This window comes from Ovis aries, chromosome 2, assembly GCF_016772045.2.
Source record: "Ovis aries strain OAR_USU_Benz2616 breed Rambouillet chromosome 2, ARS-UI_Ramb_v3.0, whole genome shotgun sequence".
In the NCBI taxonomy this organism is placed as follows: domain Eukaryota; kingdom Metazoa; phylum Chordata; class Mammalia; order Artiodactyla; family Bovidae; genus Ovis; species Ovis aries.
Window position 1 is genome coordinate 231,178,655 of NC_056055.1, and position 19,649 is coordinate 231,198,303.

A 19,649-nucleotide genomic window follows, 5' to 3' on the forward strand; every position below is an offset into this window, starting at 1 on the left:
ATCACTTTACAATTTAATGAGTAATTTTAAAATTCCTTCACATCATCAGTTCACCAAAAGCAGTGTATACAAGGGGACCAAAGGCAGTTCTGTGGGGCCACTCTCCCCTGCTGAAGCAGGGCCACTGGCCACTGCTTTTGAGAAGCTCGATGCTCACCTTAGCAGAGTTATCGTTTAAAAAATTTTTTTTCCCAAATGGAGTCATTTAACTCGTTTGCCTGAATCCCTCTGCTACTTCTTCCTAGAAATTAAAACCAAATCTAAACTCCTTGCCATAGTATCAAAGCTCCCTATACCTGGACCCCCACAAGACTCCACTACAAACCACAACTCTGTCACATTCCCACATTCACCGGCCCATTCTTTTCTGTGTAAAATGCACAAGACCAGGAATTAGCTCTCCTTCTTCCTCTGCCTAGCAGATACTTCCACAAGTTCTTCACAGACTGACATTCTCATCAGCCAATGTTTGTTCATCTGTACTTTTTCCTCTCTCCTCCTCCAAGGAACAGTTAAGCCCCATAAAGATGCTGGAGTTGGGTAGGGGCTCCACTGCCAGGCAGACACTGAGCACACCCAGAGTATTTGTGCGATGAATGGACATGTGTGAGGTTTTGTGCAAATACCATCACTCAGGCTTACTCCAATCTGACCACAACTATGCAAGCACTGGGGAGGGGATGGAATATTTTGGTGAGAAAGATCAATGGATCTTTGCTTCCCTAACCCAGAAAGCAATAAGGGAAAGAGTGTACTACGAGGTTATAAAAGAAATCCACAAGCAAACATGCATTTTCCTGCCCCTTAATTTACTTTCAGGACTCAAAACAAATTTCTGATGACAAAATATGCATGAGATATTTTCTTTGTTACCTCTAAAGCGATGACTATATTCATCAACACATGTAAAAAAGAATACTATGTGAGAAAGAAACCAACAACTTACCAAAATTATGTATTTCATGTCTAGTTCTCTTTCCAAGTCAGCATTACGGTTTACATAAATGAAAAACACTTTTTAAATGGATTCTGAGGCATGAATACTAGAATAAATTTTAAGAGCTACAGCAAAACGAAAATGTAAATTTACCCCCAAAGGATTCAGAGAGTACAACTATTGAGAAACTTGTTCTGTTCTTTGGTCTTTAAGATATATCTTATTCAGATTGCAAATACAAAGGGAGGAATTATCTTTCAGGACATAATTTTTCTTGTCAAGCCCAGCGTTCCTTAGGGCTACAGAAAATATGGGGCAATTACTATTTCATTCACACATGGTATAACTCATGTCTTTAGTGTGTAGCACCATATGATGAAGAGTGTTATATCACCAAGAAACATAAAGCGGGGTATAAATTCATACTACCATCACTCAGTGAGCTTATTCTGGTAGTCGTCTGACATCTTCACTCTTTACAAAAGTTATCACTATGAAACAAGTGCCTTAAGGCTGTGCATCCTGCTGTCTGCCCCACCAACAAGTTCCCTGCTGGCCATGAGCCCCCTACCTTGCAGCCACTCTGAGTCCTGGTCTTCATCAGGGGCGTGGTCGTGCACAGCTCGATGGCCTCTGGCTCATGGAAGATGACTGCTGGCAGAGGTTCCTTTTTCAGTGTTAGGACATTCAACTTAGACTTCAGCATGGTCTGAAAGTGCTGAAAAGCAGGACAAACAAAAAAGCCAAACAGAGTGAAATCATTTGGAATTGTACAAGGTGCCACTGCACAGCAAATTCAGGAGCAAACTTTTTGTTTTATTAATTCTATTTTTACTAGGGCAGGCCAAAAGGTTTGAGTAAAATGGGAGGAAAAATCTGTCAGGATACTACCAAAATGAAACTATGGGAGACAGCCAATACCCACTCCTATGCCATGAAAACGTGGGGCAGTGGCAGCCTCACCAGAACTTTATTCTCAGAGGTTCTTCCAAAGTGATACGTATGGATGAGATTCTAGATATGTAATCCATGCTAAAATAAGCTAAATAAGTGAAGATGTTACAGGAGCTATCTGAAGGAAAGTCTAGAGATAATGAAAAAGAACTGATGAAAAACACACGTACTGGACTTTTCTTGTCTGCCTTTTTCATCTGTGTCATGCCTTGGCTGTAGAACTTTAGGAAATTAGCTGCTTCTCAACAGACCATTTTATCTGCTGTCTAGGCCAGGAATCTAAGTAAACATCTAGTCTACATTCAATTCTTATTGGCATTAACTTTGAAATATACCCAGAATCTAACCACATTTAATCACCATTATTTTTCTATATGTACAGTTCAGGCACCATCTTTGTTTGGTCTGTTAACAGCAGCTTCCAATCTAGTCTTGCCGCTTCCAACCTTGTCACACAGCAGCCTAAGGGAATCCTTCTAAAATCTAATCAGCTGTCACCCTTCTGCCAAAGATCCCCAAGTCTTCCCCTCTTCTCATCAAAAAATTCTAAGTCCTTACTCTGGCCTTCAAGCCCACGCATGCTTCAGGGACCCAAAGCAGCTCTAATCTCATTTCCTACCCATTATCTTCTCATTTACTTGAGCCCAGTAAATGATGAATGACAAATTCATGTTAATAATTTGAAAGTTAATTTTTCTTTAAACTTAGAACACCATTAAACAGCAAGCTTTAAAAAGAAAAACCACCATAATTATTCCAAAGAGAGATTCATGGAAGAAAAGAAAAAAAGCTTTATTTTTAGTACTTTTAATGGCACTTGTTTCTACTTTTTGAATGGAGGACATTGATTTTCATTTTGCACTGGGCCCCACAGATTATGGAGCTAAGCTTGGTACACATAAATCCTCATAACTATTTCCTCCCCCTGCTTTATTATTATCACTACTTATCATCACTATGAAATGTGTTTTATTACCATCTACTAGACTACTACTCGGAGAAGGCAATGGCACCCCACTCCAGTACTCTTGCTTGGAAAATCCCATGGACGGAGGAGCCTGGTGGGCTGCAGTCCATGGGGTCACGAAGTCGGACACGACTGAGCAACTTCACTTTCACTTTTCACTCTCATGCATTGGAGAAGGAAATGGCAACCCACTCTAGTGTTCTTGCCTGGAGAATCCCAGGGACAGAAGAGTCTGGTAGCTGCCATCTCTGGGGTCACACAGGGTCAGACATGACTGAAGTGACTTAGCAGCAGCAGACTACTACTACTACCATCTACTACTATTCTATCACCATCCACTAGAATATAAGCACCATATAAGTAGAAACTGTTTTAATTAATGAAGTCTCCCAAGTACCTAAAACATCAATTGAAACATAACAGCTGTCCTACAAGTATGTGTGGAAGGCAACTCAGATAATAAAATAGAAAAAAAATCACAGCTCAAATATAAAAATAATTATCTCTACCAGGGATCATGGAATACACCAGCTCACAACTTCATCCAACTTGACATTTCTGAATATGTTATGGACTGTGAAATAAACACAGGACTGAAAGAAATGAATACACAAGTTGTTGTTATTGTTATTTAGTTGTTAAGCCACGTCCAATGACTCTTTCTGCAACCCCAGGTACTGTAGCCCACCAGGGTCCTCTGTGGAATTTCCCAGGCAAGAATACTGGAGTGGGTTGCCATTTCCTTCCCCAGAGGATCTTCCTGACCCAGGGGTCAAATCCACATCTCCTGCATTAGCAGGCAGATTCTTTACCATTGAGCCACCAGGGAAGCCTGTATATACAAGTACATTCACCTAAATATAAATTGCCAAAAACGTTTTTCATGCAATTCAATATAAAGTAAGTAGAAGTTTTAGAATCTGTATCAGAACAAGGCCTTCATGAAAATGAAAATGAAAAAGAGACTCTCACTCAATTTTCCCAAGGAGTATTGATGTCCAGTTTTTTAAATGTAAGGCTATCTTCCTGACAACTGCATAAATCACAAATCTTGGTATTAATCTGAAGTTTCCATCTTTGCTCCTAATTGATTCCCAACCAATAGAGGGTATGGATTTGGGGTTGCAAGGTGGTCTGGGAAAACATAGATCACTGAGAGTGACAGCTGAAGCTGGTTTGCCCCTGTGGACAACTAACTGGAGCCACAAGATGAAGATTATAAAGGGAGGGGGCTCAGAAGATGAGAGAATGAGCAAGTGCGGATACTCCACCCCGGCCACCATTTTGCTGGGGCTCCATGAGAGGTACACGAAGCTGCAGCTCAACTCAGCTTGACTTCTGACACACAGGAAGGTCCTGAAGATGGCACTAATGGCCCTATTCTTATGAGGGCTGGACAACCACACTGCACAGAAGTTCTGAGACTGTCTTTCTTTCCCCACTGTCATTACTATCAGAACAAAATGGTTCAATCACTAGGCACAAGAGAGACTGGAAGTCACAGTTACATGTACATCTCCCTTGATTACTTGCCTGGGAGCCAAGCAGAAGAAATAAACATTAAAAAAAAAATAAGAAACCTTCACATGTGAATAGAAAAATAATGGAGTTCAAATTCCAAAAGCAACACAATGTTCTTATATAATCTCCACCATCCACCTTTACTTAATACTCCCACTCAGCCAGCACTGAGAGGCATAGCTGGAACAGAAATAAAATGACAGCCTCTTCTTGAAAGGTTTTTCACAATCAGTAGAGACTGTTAAATCAAATGACAACTACAATTCTACATGAGAAGTTCCTTAGAAGAGCTAAAGAAAAAGGTTAAGACAATATTTGAAAGTAAAACAGAGAAAATGATTCTTTTCTTTTTTTAAGTGTTTTTTGTTTGTTTGCTTGTTTTTACTTTGATGGCATTGTCTTTTGTGTCCACTGTGAAAGGATGAAGGTAAAGAGAGAAATAAAATCTGGATTACATGATGAATCATTCAGTCTACCACTTTTACAGAAAATTAACATTTGTATATAATTCTGAGTCTGTCTTGTAAACTTTCACCTGTAGAAATGTGATAGCTAAAGATGCTTCTGATAAGAACACTCTTCTGCCCCTCCCTTGGGAAAAACTCCACAACTATATGCTGCTTTGTGAAATGGGGCTGCCAATCACAATCCCCCACCCCCTAACATTGAGAAAGAATATGTAACACAGGTTGACTATCTGAGTACCCCATGTCCCTGGCCAAAGGCATTGGTTAAGAGGAAACTCAAGACTGGCTAAACAGAATCTTCTGGAAGGTTGATATGTAGGGCTGCTAAACTGGAGTAAAGAGTGGAGAACTGCAGCTGAACTTCTTTCCTCCCAAGGTCAGTCTGTGAATGATAATACCACACAGAGACAAGGAAAACCCAGAAATGGAGAGTCACAGAATTGACAAGGCTGAGCCCCTGGATCCAGCTGCATCTAGACTTGGATCTAGTGACGGACTTACTGACAGTGTAAACCAAAACACTGCCTTTTATGCTTAAATGAGCTTGAGTTATGTGTCTGATCCCCAGAACTCAAGAGTCTCGGCAATAAAAGTTACTTTTTAATAAAAAATCATCTGCAAAAATAAAAAGGAGATTAGAAAATTTAAAAAGGACTTCATAAATGTTAATCTGCATAAATAATTAGCAACATTATCTCTTAAAATATAATGAATCTTGCAGTTAGTTATTTGAATAGACTGAGCCTTAATGATCAAGCACTGATAACAACCCAAAGAAGGTATTATAGTCCGCAGGTTATTCATGTCTAAGATAAAGCCCTTTGAGCTGCCAAAATAACATGAATCCCAACTATCAAGAGACAGCGAAATACTGTGTGTGCAGTGATATCCAGTTCTTGCTGGGTAGACAAGACCCATGTGCCATCACTAACTCTGGTAGAACTGCATGACCTTGTACCTCCTGGGCCTCAGTTTTATCATTTTTTAACTTTAAAAAGCTTGCTATAAGTCAAATATGATATCACTTGTTCTTTGCATAGACAAACAACTATAATAAAGATAATGCAACCTCAAATAACATAATCCAGTAGCATCATAAAAAGGCAACACAAGAGCAATCTAATAGAGTGGTTCAGAAAAGCTATGGTTCCCACATGACGGATGCACAAGGTTCCATGAAGAAAATGTGTTATTCATCCTTAAAGAAGGAAAGTGAACAGTGTTGTAGAAAATTAGGGCACTGCCCAGGACAAATTCAACAAAGCTCTGCTTTCCACATTTGGTGCTTTATGTGGGATCCTAAAATAGAGCCTCTAAATCAAGCCCCATTATGCAGATGGGGTAATCGCCATGCCCTGTATAATTTTACAGTTGGCGATTCCTACTCCTATTCAGACATTAATCTCCGGCAGTTTAGCAGGCAGGGATTTACATATTTTACCAATTCAAATCCAGGGTATCTCACCTTTGTATTGATTCTGTATCCAAAATACAAAACTTCTTTGGAAGGCAAATCCTGCCTTTTCATTTTTCTAAGATAACTGGAACACTATCTTCACTCAAATTTGAGGGAAGACATTAAAGGTTTTAATCCCTGGTTCATCTTTGCATTTTGAAGGCTAACTACAATGGTCAGTTTTAACTTGCAAATTACTGACTCAGTAATTCCCTAATCAAGCTTCAAAAATATTGCAAATGTTCTCAAGAAAACCACAAGTAACAAGTGGGTGAATGGAATTAATGGAAAAACTCAATAAACCAAACAAATGTTAATTCGTACAAGTATACAAAAATCAGTAGGGCTTTAACATTCCATGCATAATCACATTTCATCATTTCATTTTAATACTTTAGGGTTCTGTAAGAATTATTGGAACTCATTTGTAGTGTCCTTACACTGTATACCACTTGTCTCAAACAAAAAAAAAAAAGTGTAGCCAGGCCCCACATATGAATTATGGAAAAAGTGAAATAATCTTTTGTGTCCTTTAATAAGATCTAATGGAAAGTTATGACCAACCTATACAGCATATTAAAAAGCGGAGACGTTACTTTGCCAACAAAGGTCCGTCTAGTCAAGGCTATGGTTTTTCCAGTAGTCATGTATGGATGTGAGTTGGACTAAGAAAGCTGAGCGCCAAAGAATTGATGCTTTTGAACTGTGGTGTTGGAGAAGACTCTTGAGAGTCCCTTGGACTGCAAGGAGATCCAGCCAGTCCATTCTGAAGGAGATCAGCCCTGGGATTTCTTTGGAAGGACTGATGCTAAAGCTGAAACTCCAGTACTTTGGCCACCTCATGCGAAGAGTTGACTCATTTGAAAAGACCCTGATACTGGGAGGGATTGAGGGCAGGAGGAGAAGGGGACGACAGAGGATGAGATGGCTGGATGGCATCACCGCCTCGATGGACATGAGTTTGGATAAACTCCGGGAGTTGGTGATGGACAGGGAAGCCTGGTGTGCTGCGATTCATGGGGTTGCAAAGGGTCGGACATGACTGAGCGACCGAACTGAACTGAACTGAATACTCTTTTATTTATTTTTAATGTATATTCTTAGATTTCTGCTTTTAAATATTTATTCTAGCACTTTCACCAAAAAAAACCCCACAAATGTAAGAAAAATATTTTGTTAGATAAACAGCAAATGATTTGTTAGACGATTAAGAGATAATATGAGTGAATAAAAGTTAATTTTACTTAAATTCAACTTTCATTTAAACACATTTTAGTGCAAAGATCTTGTTTATCTATTATTTTTTGTTCTTTTTAAAAGTAAAGCAGGATTAGAAAATCTCATCAAACATAATAGGCATACACAAAATTGTTTTACTTCAAGAATTAATTTTTAATGCAATCTGTGTTAATCTGGTATTTTAAGAAAAGAAAGACATACATCAATTTGGCATGAACTTTCTCACTGCAAATTTTCCTGGTGACTGCCATATTCAAAAAATATTACAGTCTAAAGGCCTCCATCCAGCTATTCATGAATTTGTCTGTCTCTATTAAAGTGATAGCTATTATTAAACTAACTGAAAATACTCATGTTCACACACCCATATTTATTCATGCAGTTTTTAATTATGGAAGCACTTCTTTTACACATCACAGATTTTCTCAAGAGATTATGTGGGAGAAACATAAAAATAACTTCATGCTCCAGAGTATGCAGAAAGTCCCCAAAGCTTCTGAAAGATTTAACTCAGGGGAGTGTGTGTATGTGAATTCACTTATTTACTTTGTTATTGATCTGAAATACATACACACAAATACATACGTGCTGTATCCCTAGCTTAAGTAGTTTCTGCAATTTTCTAAATTATTTTTCTGTATGTAAACAGTTAAACAATTTACTGTTGAACACAGGTTGCAAGCTCACAGCTCAAAGGCATGCTTGGCCTATAAATAAGCTTTATTTGATTCACAGACTGTTTTATGATTAAAATTTGAAGTAGTATTCAAAAATTGAGCTATATATGATGAAAATTTGCATTTCTGCTTCTCTTAAAAGATCAGAAGATCAACAAAAGCAACTTGCATTCCTTCAGGGCAACAATTAACTCCAGCTGGTTGTTGCAAATGCCCTTATTTACTCAAGCATTTTCCTCTACAATTCACCATGTTCCCTCTTCCCCCAGTACCAGCTTTCTCTTCTATACTAAATACCAGCGACTATTTCTGCCTTACCCACTTCACTCCTACATTTGACTTGTGTGTCTGTACTCAGTCGTGTTCGACTCTTTGCGACTCCATGGACTGTAACCTGCCAGGCTTCTCTGTCCATGGAGTTTTCCAGGCAAAAATACTGGAGTGGGTTGCCATTTCCTACTCCAGGACATTTGACTTGCTTGACCCTTCTAGACATTTGAATTTGCAAACCCTGATGGGAAAATGACAAATGCTAGGAGCATAAAACAAAAATTCCACCCACTCAAGAAAAAAATTAAAGTATAGCTGAATTAACTCTTCCCTAGTAGCTCAGACAATAAAGCATCTGCCTGGAATGCAGGAGACCCAAGTTCGATCCCTGGGTCAGGAAGAAGCCCTGGAGAAGGAAATGGCAACCCACTCCAGTATCCTTGCCTGGAAAATCCCATGGACAGAAGAGCCTGGCAGGCTCTTCAGACCATGGGGTCAAGAGAGTCAGACATGACTGAGCGACTAACATACACACACATACTTAGGTTAGGAATACTGAACTAACAGAGTGTAAGTATGTGACAGACAGAAGTAATAATATAAATGAGTTAAACTGTCTGTCTGTGACATAAACAAATGGAGAGATATCCCATGTTCCTGGATAGGAAGAATTAATATTGTGAAAATGACTATACTACCAAATGCAATCTACAGATTCAATGCAATCCCTATCAAATTACCAATGGCATTTTTCATAGAACTAGAACAAAAAATTTCACAATTCATATGAAAACACAGAAGACCCTGAATAGCCGAAGTCGTTTTAAGAAAGAAGAATGGAGCTGGAGGAATAAACCTTCCTGACTTCAGACTATACTTTAAAATTATGGTCATCGAGATAGAATGGTACGGGCACGAAAACAGAAATATAGACCAGTGGAACAAGATAGAGATCCCAGAGAAAAACCCACGTACCCATGGGTACCTTATTTTTGACAAAGGAGGCAAGAATACACAATGGGCAAAGACAGCCTCCTTAATAAGTGGTTCTGGGAAAACTGAATAGCTACATGCAAAAGAATGAAATTAGAACACTTCCTAATGCCATATACAAAGACAAACTCAAAATGGATTGAAGACCTAAATGTAAGACCAGAAACTATAAAACTCTTATAGGAAAACATAGACAGAACATTCAATGACATAAATCAAAGCAAGATCCTCTATGACCGACCTGCTAGAAAAATGGAAATAAAAACAAAAATAAACAAGGGGGACCTAATCAAACTTAAAAGCTTTTGCACAGCAAAGGAAGCTACAAACAAGGTGAAAAGACAACCCTCAGAATGAGAGAAAAGAATAGCAAATGAAACAACTGACAATTAATTTCCAAAATATACAAGCAGCTCATACAACTCAATATCAGAAAAACAAACAACCCAATCAAAAAGTGGGAAAAAGACCTAAACAGACATTTCTCCAAAGAAGACATACAGATGGCTAACAAACACATGAAAAGATGTTCAATATTGCTCATTATTAGAGAAATGCAAATCAAAATTACAATGAGATACCACCTCACACCAGTCAGAATGGCCATCATCAAAAAGTCTACAAACAATAAATGCTGGAGAGGGTGTGGAGAAAAGAAAACTGTCTAGGATTGCTGGTGGGAATGTAAATTGATACAGCCACTATGGAAGATGGTATGGAGATTCCTTAAAAAGCTAGGAATGAAATCATCATATCACCCAGCAATCCCACTCCCAGGCATATTACCCTGAAGAAATCAAAACTGAAAAAGACTCATATATCCCAATGCTCACTGTAGCACTATTTACAATAGCTAGAACACGGAAGCAACCTAGATGTCCATCGACAGATAAATGGATAAAGAAGCTGTGGTACATACAGTGTAATACTACTCAGCCATAAAAAGGAACACATTTAAGTCAGTTTTAATGAGGTGGACAAACCTAGAGCCTATTATACAGAGTGAAGTAAGTCAGAAAGAGAAATATAAATATTGTACACTGACGCAAATCCATGAAATCTAGAAAGATCGTACTGATGAATTAATTTTCAGGGTGCAATGGAGAAACAGGCATAGAGAACAGACTTATGGACATAGGGAGGAGAGGAGGAGGGAAAGGGTGAGATGTATGGAGAGAGTAAAATGCAAATACAATTTAGAAGGGTGGGATGGGGAGGGAGATAGGAGGGAGGTCCTGGAGGGAGGGGACATGGGTGTACCTATGGATGATTCTTGCTGATGTATGGCAGAAAACCGCAAAATTCTATAAAGCAACTATTCTTCAATTAAAAAAAATAAAAAATAAAAATAAAATTGTCTGGTCATTCCAAATAAGTATGACACAAGAATAAGCATTTAGAAATCTCTTCTTCTTTAAGTTATTCCCATAAATATGGTGGTATGAATATGTTACTGCACTAAATTCAATTAAAGTGCTAAAGAACAATATTTTTACTTCATTTGCAATCAAGTAACAGGAATCAAATAGACTATGCCACTAAAAACAACCAAATAAACTAGGAAAAAAATATGAAACAATAGTTTGTGAGACACTGGATACCTGGCTATAGAGGACAGTGATCCCTGAAAGATGTGAAACAAATAAGATACATTATACAATTGTCCAGCTTACCACCTTTAGGAGTTTGCAGGCTGCCAGGCAGGGAGGAGGAAAACAGGGCCCAGCAGAGTCCCTGATAAGTTGACACAGATGTAAGTTCAAGGAGACAAAAAAAAAAAAAAAAAGGAAATATCTTCACACAGAGATAACTCTGAAAATCTTCAGAGCATCCCCTTAAATAGTTAAGTATTAATCAGAATATATATGAAAGGAAAGTAACGAAAGGAAATAAATCTCTGGAAAGAACTAGAGATTAACATGCTGGTGCTCACACAGTTAGCAATATTGTCTGTTTCCACACATGAATGGAAAAACTTGTGAGTCACAGGGCAGCAGATAGAGTACTCAATGTCTAATCTCAGTGGTAGGAAATAATCAGCACTAGATTCCACCGTAAATCTTTAAAAGATGATCCAAAACAATCAAAGTACTTCAGAGTGATTTAACTGAATTCCAGAAAAACAGCTGAAAAATATTTATAGGAATACAAAAATGTCCAGCAACCAACAAGGCAAAATTCAAAATGTCTAACATCCAAACAAAAATCACCAGGTATACAAAAAGGCAGGAAAACAGAACCCGTAATAGAGACAAATAAATTAATAAAAATAAACCAAAAATGGCACAGATGTTATAGTGATCAGATAAAGACATTAAACCTATATATTAAATATTCTAGAAGTTAAGTAGAGATAAAGATATAAAAAATCCAAATTATTCATTGCCAGTGAGCCTTTTCTATAAGAAATGTTAAAGAAAGTCAAGCAAAAGAAAAGATGAAACTATAGATCTAAAAAGGAAATGAATGCACAGAAGAGGGTAACTATATGGAGAAATAAGTTCTTTCTTACAATTTAGAATTCATTCAAAGATAATTGATCATTTAATTAAATATGTAATATTATAAACATTTGTTATATATATCCATTATATTATATAATAGATATATAATATTTTAATCAATTTAATTAAAAATAATAGCAATGCGGAATGGGATTTCATTATACATAAGAGTAAGATGTATTGCCACACTAGTACAAAGGTCAGAAAAAGTAAAATGGAAGTATACTATTTTAAGGATCCAACAGTATATATGACATGGTTTAACATCATTTGAAGGTAGGCTGTGGTAAGTTAAATATGTGTCCTATAAGCCATGAAGCAATGAGTAAAATAAACAGCCAAAGAGTTATAATAATAAAGAAGATAAACCATAAAAAAGAAAGCATAAATAGAGAAAAGAGTCAACCAATAAAAGATAAGACAAACAGAAAACAAATAACATGATAGGTTTAAAATTAAACAATTACATAAAATGTAAATCTTCTAAATACTCCAAATAAAAGATATAGCTCGTTCCGTCACTAAGTCTTCTCCAGCTCTTTGCCACCCCATGGACTGTAGCACACCAGGCTCCTCTGTCCTCCACTGTCTCCCAGAGCATGCTCCAACTCATGTCCATCGAGTCAGTGATGTCATCCAACCATCTCATCCTCTGCTGCCCCCTTCTCCTTTTGCCTTCCATCTTTCCCAGCATTAGGGACTGTTTCAATTAGTTCGCATCAGGTGACCATCAACCTAATAGGCTAAACTGCTTTCTCATGTTTGCCTGTTTTGGGCTTGCTTTTCAGGGAACTTCAGGTTACTGAGTTTTCTTTTAGGCCTTTAAGTCTATAGCAGTTCAGTTCAGTTCACTCACTCAGTCGTGTCTGACTCTTTGCGACCCCATGGACCTCAGCACACCAGGCTTTAGGAAGTCCAACACCTACTCCCGGAGTCGCCCAAACTCATGTCTATCAAGTCAGTGATGCCATCCAACCATCTCATCTTCTTTTGTCCCTTTTTCCTCTTGCCTTCAATCTTTCCCAGTACAGATATATATATACATATGATAGTGAGATTAAATAAAAAACAAGATCCAACCCTATTGCTGCCTATAAGAAATTCACTCTAAATATAAAGAAGCAAATAAAAACCATAGACCACAAGGATATAAACCACAAATATGGTCAGTAATTTCAATATAGATAAAAAACACAAATCTGATTGGTAATTTCAATACCTCTCCCTCCAAAACTGATAGAATGAGTAGAAAGAAAACCTGTAAAGATATAGAAGTTTTGAATAACAGATCAATGAACCTGACATAATAATTATAAACCACTTCACCAAAAAACAATGTAATTCAAGTGTACATGAAACATTTACCAAGGCAGACAAAATTCTGAACTACAAAGTAAAAACTCTGCAAATTTAGAATTCAAGTTATACCAAGAAATAACAGGAAAATCTCTGTACATTTTCCAAATATATGGAAACTAAATATTATACTTCTAAATAGCCCATGGATGAAAGAATAAATCAAAAGGCCAAGTAGAAATTATTTTGAACTGAATGAAAATGAAAATATATCAAAAATTCTGGCATGCCACTAAAATAGTCCTTAAGAGAAATTTCATAGCACAAATGTCCATACTAGAAATATTAGAAATAGTAATAGATTAGAAATGCAAAAGAAAGTTTTCTATTCAATAAATTCATCTTCAACCTTAAGAGAAAAAAAAAGGAAGAAATGAAACCCAAAAGTGAATTAAAAAAATAATAATAAAGATCAGAGGAAAAATCAATGAAATATAACACAGAAAATCAACACAGTCAAGACGATAGCCTGTCTTCATGTTCCCTTATTCTTCTGCTGGCTGTGTTGAGTCTACTGATGAGCTCGTTAAAGGCCCTCTTCAAGTCTCTCATTATGTTGCTGTTTTTGTTCCTGTCCTTGTTTTCCTTAACAATTCCATCTGATTCTTCCTTACAGTTTCTCTTTGCTGAAATTCCCCATACATTCTTGTGTGTTCTTCACTTTTCTCTCTAGAGCCTGCAGTATACTAATCAGAGTTTTTTTAATTTTCCAAGAAGAAGCTCCAAAGCAGGTCAGAAAGCTGTAGTGGATGGGATCAGCAGCAGACCACCAAAAGGTGACTGTGACCCTTTTTTGATGCAAGTTTGGCTTTGGGAAGTGCTTTGGAGCTTCTTCTTGGTCCAAACACTGAGTTTGTCATCACCAGCTGTCTGTATAAAATTTTCTTTTTCATCGCACATCATAATCTGATCACAAAATAGTTTGTTGTTTTTGTGTACAATAAGAGAAGACTACACTTCAAAATGATTTTTTTGATTTGCGGTCAGCTCATGAGGCACCCACTTATCAAGCTTTTTCACCTTTCCAATTTACTTCAAATGCCAACTGACTGTAGAAAAGTTGATGCTGAGATCTTCAGCAACTTCTGGTGTAGCTGTAAGAGGATCAGCTTCGATGACCCTCTCAATTGGTTGCCGTTAACTTCTGATAGCCGGCCACTATGCTCCTCATTTTCAAGAGTCTCTCCTCCTTTGCAAAACTTCTTGAGCCACCACTGCTGTACACTCATTAGCAGTTCCTGGGCCAAATGCATTGCTGGTGTTGCAAATTGTCTCTGCTGCTTTAAGACCCATTTTGAACTGGTATTAAAAAATTGCTAGAATTTGCTTGTTGTCTAACATCATTTCTATGAATCTGAAAGTGTCGGTTGCTCAGTAGTGTTTGACTCTTTTCAACCCCATGGACTATAGCCTGCCAGGGTCTCTGTCCATCATGAGATATGTGGGATCTTAGTTCCCTGACCAGAGATCAAACCCACAACCCCTGCGGTGAAAGTGCAGAGTCCTAACCAGTGGACCACCAAGGAAGTCCCATAGACAACCACTTTTAAATTCTCCAGGCAAAAATACTGGAGTGGGTTGTCATTCCTTTCTCCAGGAGACTATCCCGACCCAGAAATCAAACCTGGGTCTCTTATGTCTCCTGCGTTGGCACGCAGATTCTTTACCACTGTGCTACCTGGGAAGCCACACAAATGTTATGAAGTGCATATTGGGTTTACCTCTCATTTCCAAAGATCCTTTCCTCCCTCCCTGTTTATTTCCAGCTGTGATATTTATGGTTTCACCAATGCCAACCACTATCTGATTGTGGTCCGTTTCCTATCTCCCTCCTCAGACACCTCTACTTACAGATACATTGGTTCCATCATCCCTCATAAACAAATGTAGGAAGATGAACCAAGAAACTCTGTGGGAGGAACTAGCCAGCGACACATACTATTCCTTCCAGATGAACTAAATCAGCTCCCTGATTTCACTGATGAAGAAAACAAAGCCCAGGGAAGTGAAGCAACTCGTCCAAGGTTGCCCCGAGCTACAGGCTTCAAAGACAACCAGTCTCGAAGTCCAGTCATCTGATGACTAGTTGAGTTCTCAACCCAGCATGTCATTCCAGATCAGTTCTGCACCCCTGCACCCTTGCCCTCCTGGCCAGAGCTGACAAGATAGCTACCAATTCATCTTTCAGAACTGCATAATGGCCTAAATTTTGTAATAGTCAGTATAAGGCACAAAGTAAAAGGAAGGTTTTAGAATCAGAAACTCCTAGCTTTAATCATGATCCTAAATATATGATGGGCTTCCCTGGTGGCTCAGATGGTAAAGAATCTGCCTGCAATGTGGGAGACCTGGGTTCAACCCCTGGGTTGGAAAGATCCCCTGGAGAAGAGAAGAGCAACTCACTCCAGTATTCTTGCCTGGAGAATCCCATGGACAGAGGATCCTGGTGGGCTACAGTCCATGGGGTCAGAAAGATACAACTGAGTGACTTTCATTTTCACTAAATATATGACTCAAATCATCTTTATTCCTCCCCCCCATTTTCTGCCATTTATAGTTAGAAAATCATTTTTAATTAAAAAAATTTTTTTAATTTTTTGGTCACATCATACAATATGTGGAATCTTAGTTCCCTGACCAGGGATCGAACCCACAACCCCTGCAGTGAAAGTGCAGAGTCCTAACCAGTGGACCACCAAGGAAGTCCCATAGAAAACCACTTTTAAATATCTGGAAGCACATATACAAAAGTATTAAGTAGTCATTTCTAGGTAGTTGAATTGCATGTAATTGTCTTCTCTTTCCTTTGCTCTCTAAGTTAATTTGTATATTTTCTACCATTTGAAAAGTCAATGTGCATTAATCTTATGTAACATCTAGTGTAAGTTATTGGTAATTAACTTACACAGGTGAGGCAGAGATCAAGTGGCTGCCTTCTCAGGTCACTCTGACACACACATGGATGAGAGGGGAACACCAGGCAGCCTTTACAAACCTGACAGAGCAAGGGCACAGCCAGAAACATCCATGAGGGCTTATCTTCCTCCCAAGCAACCAGTGAGGGCACAGAGCAGAGAATAAAAACAAAACAGCATAAACACGCTTTTAAAAGAATGAAAAGAAGTCAGACAAAACAACATAAGATTTGGAAACCAAACCAAATGTTATGAGTTAAGATTCCAGTGACTGTTTGTCATACTCCCCCCCAAGGGACTTCATTCAGTCCCTGAGTGTGGCCCCCGGGGCGCTCACACATTCCCATTTGAAACGCTTGGCTTTCTGGTATCATGAACCCCATTCCTCAGGACATGACAGGTAAATGTTCTGAACACACACACATTTTTGTCCATGCGCATTTGGTTTTATTTTCACTTCATTTTTGCTAGACAAAATTCCTCTGCAGAACAATGTATTTTGGGTTGCTGTTGGATTGAACATTATCTCGGCAGGTTGGAAGGAAACTAGCAATAATTTTGTTCCCAGGCTTCAAATCGTCAGGAAGGTGACATGCCAGAGCTTTGTCAAGCCCAGAGTTCGCTTTGATCAGGGTGCAGGGGAGAGCACCATGCTGCAGGGTCATCTACAGAGAATAGAGAATCCATCTGCTAAACATGATACCTTCAGCAGAGTTTTTTTTTAAGACTAAAATTAATCCACATCAAAAGAGTGTGTGTTAGCATTATCTATCATTTCAAAAGGTCCTTTCCTCCCACCCTATTCCTTTCCAGCTCAGATATTTATGCTTTCATATTTCAGCAACTCTAATATTTTGTTGACCATTCTTGCAACTATGATCACATCTGTAGAGGCTTTTTGGACGCTCCTTACCTCCCAGATCAGGTAGAATTGACCTCTCTACCTGCTTTATGCCTGAACCATACCTTGTACAATAGGACTTTCACCATACACCTATAATGCCAGAATGTAAGTACATTTATAAGGTTGCTTCTTCTTTGTAACCCTCGTCTCTTGCAAAGCACCTGACAAAAAGCAGTGATGAAATGACTATTTAATGAATAAATGAGCGATTAAGTGAGTAAAGAAAAACACCATAACTAGAATTAAAAACAAAGCCGTCAAACTACACACATGACCAAATCAGTCTGTTATCTCCCTTCACTCCCTTCCATTCCTTGACTCCACACCACCAACTACCATCAACTAGACTACCATGTTCTGAAAATCACCCTAGCAATCAGTTCAGGTTCAGGTCCATAACCAGACAACCTCCAGCTTCACGTGAAGAATGCTGACAACTCTCAGCCACAGGGACCATAACTAGTGGCCACACTTGGTTCACGGAAATCACCCAAACTTCCTCAGGAAGGAAGGGCTCCTTGCCTTCAGCTCCTTGAGAAGCAACATGTAGGAGATGCCGGCCATCTCTCAGGCCAATCTCATCAGACTACAGCAGCACAAAAGGCTCATCCCCACCCAGCCCTGGTAGAGATGGCAAAACATTTCAATGAGGAAACCGACTTCCCCTTGAGTAACAGCCAAAAGGTCCAAACACTGAAGACAGGGTTTTTTTGTTTGTTTTTTTGCTGTCCTCCAAATGGTTTGGGAATGGAATGTCTTTCCTTACCCCTGGAAATTCACAAGCAAATGTCAACAATCAATGCAGCATACTTAAGAAAGCAAGCAAAGGGCAGGAAGAAGAGAGGGAGGGAGAGGGCAATTATTTAGGAAAGTCTTTATTTAAAAAAGAAAAGAAAGTATACTAAAGTATACTGCTTCTCTAGGGCTGCCATAACCAAATACCAAAAACTATCGTGACTTGAAACAACAGAAATGTACTGTCAAATAATTCTAGAGTCAAGAGCCCCAAATCAAGGCATCACCAGAGCTGTATCTCTTTGGTGGCTGGGTGTGTCTGTCTGCGAGTCCAAATTTCCCTTTTTTTGGAAGGACACCATATCGGATTAGGTGCCATCCTAATGACTGCATTTTAACTGGATGACCTCTGTAAAGACCCTGTCTCTATATATGGTCACATTCTGAGGCAATGGGGATTAAGACTTCTGCATGTCTTTTCTGAGGGAATGAGGGACACAGTTCCACCCATAACCGACAGAGAAGGTACTTAGCATTTGGACTCCCCATTATTCCAAGCTTCTCTGAACACAGATATTTCACTAGCTGCTGCCAGTCACTATTACAGTAAGTCCCCTCCATCTGAACCTTCAGATTGGGAATTTCAAAGATGCAAACATGGGGCTGAGTGTCCAAGCACATCAGTTAGTTCATGTATCTGGTGTACACTGTCACGTGCATGCATCCTCTACAAGTGGTTACTTGTGTGTACTTTTAAGTATGATACAGACGGAGTACAGCATCTTTATTTCAAGCCCAGGCTGTCTGGAAGCCAGCATAAAAGCAGCAGTAAATAGCTGATTGTAAATAATAGTTGAGTACCTAGGCGAAGTTTGTTGGACTTACGAACAAATTGGAGCTCTCAGAACTTGCTTGTATGTAGTGGACTTACTGTACTTGCTTACATGGCACCAGAACCAAAGATAATGCTAAATTCCTTAGGACAAGACAAAAGAAAATGGGCAAGACCTGCACTGGGCTTATCTGAGTTCAGTGGATCTGAATCTTGAGTCTAAGCTACATAGTCATGACAATGCCATTGGTTCAATAAGCAGCCCTAGCTACCCCCAGAAGCAATTCTACCCTGTGGTCAGTCCATTTTCTAAGAGTCCTTGAAAGCAAACCACACCTGACATTTGTCAGCTTTCATTAGCGTCTTGTGCCTTACCTGCTCGGACCTCCCTGGAACTGGAACACAATAAAGAACACATCTTTTTAAACCTGCTGCTGGTTTATTCAGCCACTTATTCATTAATCCTATTTGCTGAATCAGAGACTCTGCTGGGTACACAGTGTTGAATTAAACAGGCATGTTTCTTGTCTTCCCTTCAACTGACATTGAGAAAGTAGAAGTTCCTCCATTCCAAACAAAATCATCTGTCACCTTTCTTTTTACTGTTTCAGTCACCAAGTGCTAAGACAGCCTACACCTTTAGCCCTTAGATGCCCTGCCTTTAGCTCTCAGGCCTTCCCATGTTTGGGAGGCCCCATGACGTCCCCATGGGTACCTGCTTCTCTCTGCCGGAGGCTTTTCCCGAAGCCAAAGAAGCCAGAGCAGTGGGTAAGCATCTCTGAGATTCCACAATCAATGAATGATGAAAGCTAGAGGATAAATACCCCAAATCCCCATCCTTAAAAGTGATTTAAACTCTGAGTCGCAGGTACCTTTTTCTTACAGTTTAGTTTTAGGCTTGGTGTTTTTGTTTATTTTTTTT

The 19,649-nt window shown here is 38.9% G+C and overlaps 1 protein-coding gene across 3 annotated transcripts in view; it reads right to left on the minus strand.

Moving 5' to 3' along the window:
- The window catches only part of PID1 (phosphotyrosine interaction domain containing 1), a 285,639-nt gene that overhangs the window by 149,576 nt on the left and 116,414 nt on the right, over positions 1-19,649 (minus strand). For 2 of the 3 annotated variants that reach the window (XM_027965271.3, XM_042244335.2), the window contains exon 2: positions 1,509-1,655. The exons of the other annotated variant lie outside the window; for it this stretch is intronic. In XM_027965271.3, coding sequence (XP_027821072.2) covers positions 1,509-1,643 — 135 coding nt within the window. In that variant the 5' untranslated portion in view covers positions 1,644-1,655. The remainder of the gene's footprint in view (positions 1-1,508; positions 1,656-19,649) is intronic. 3 annotated transcript variants of the gene reach the window in all.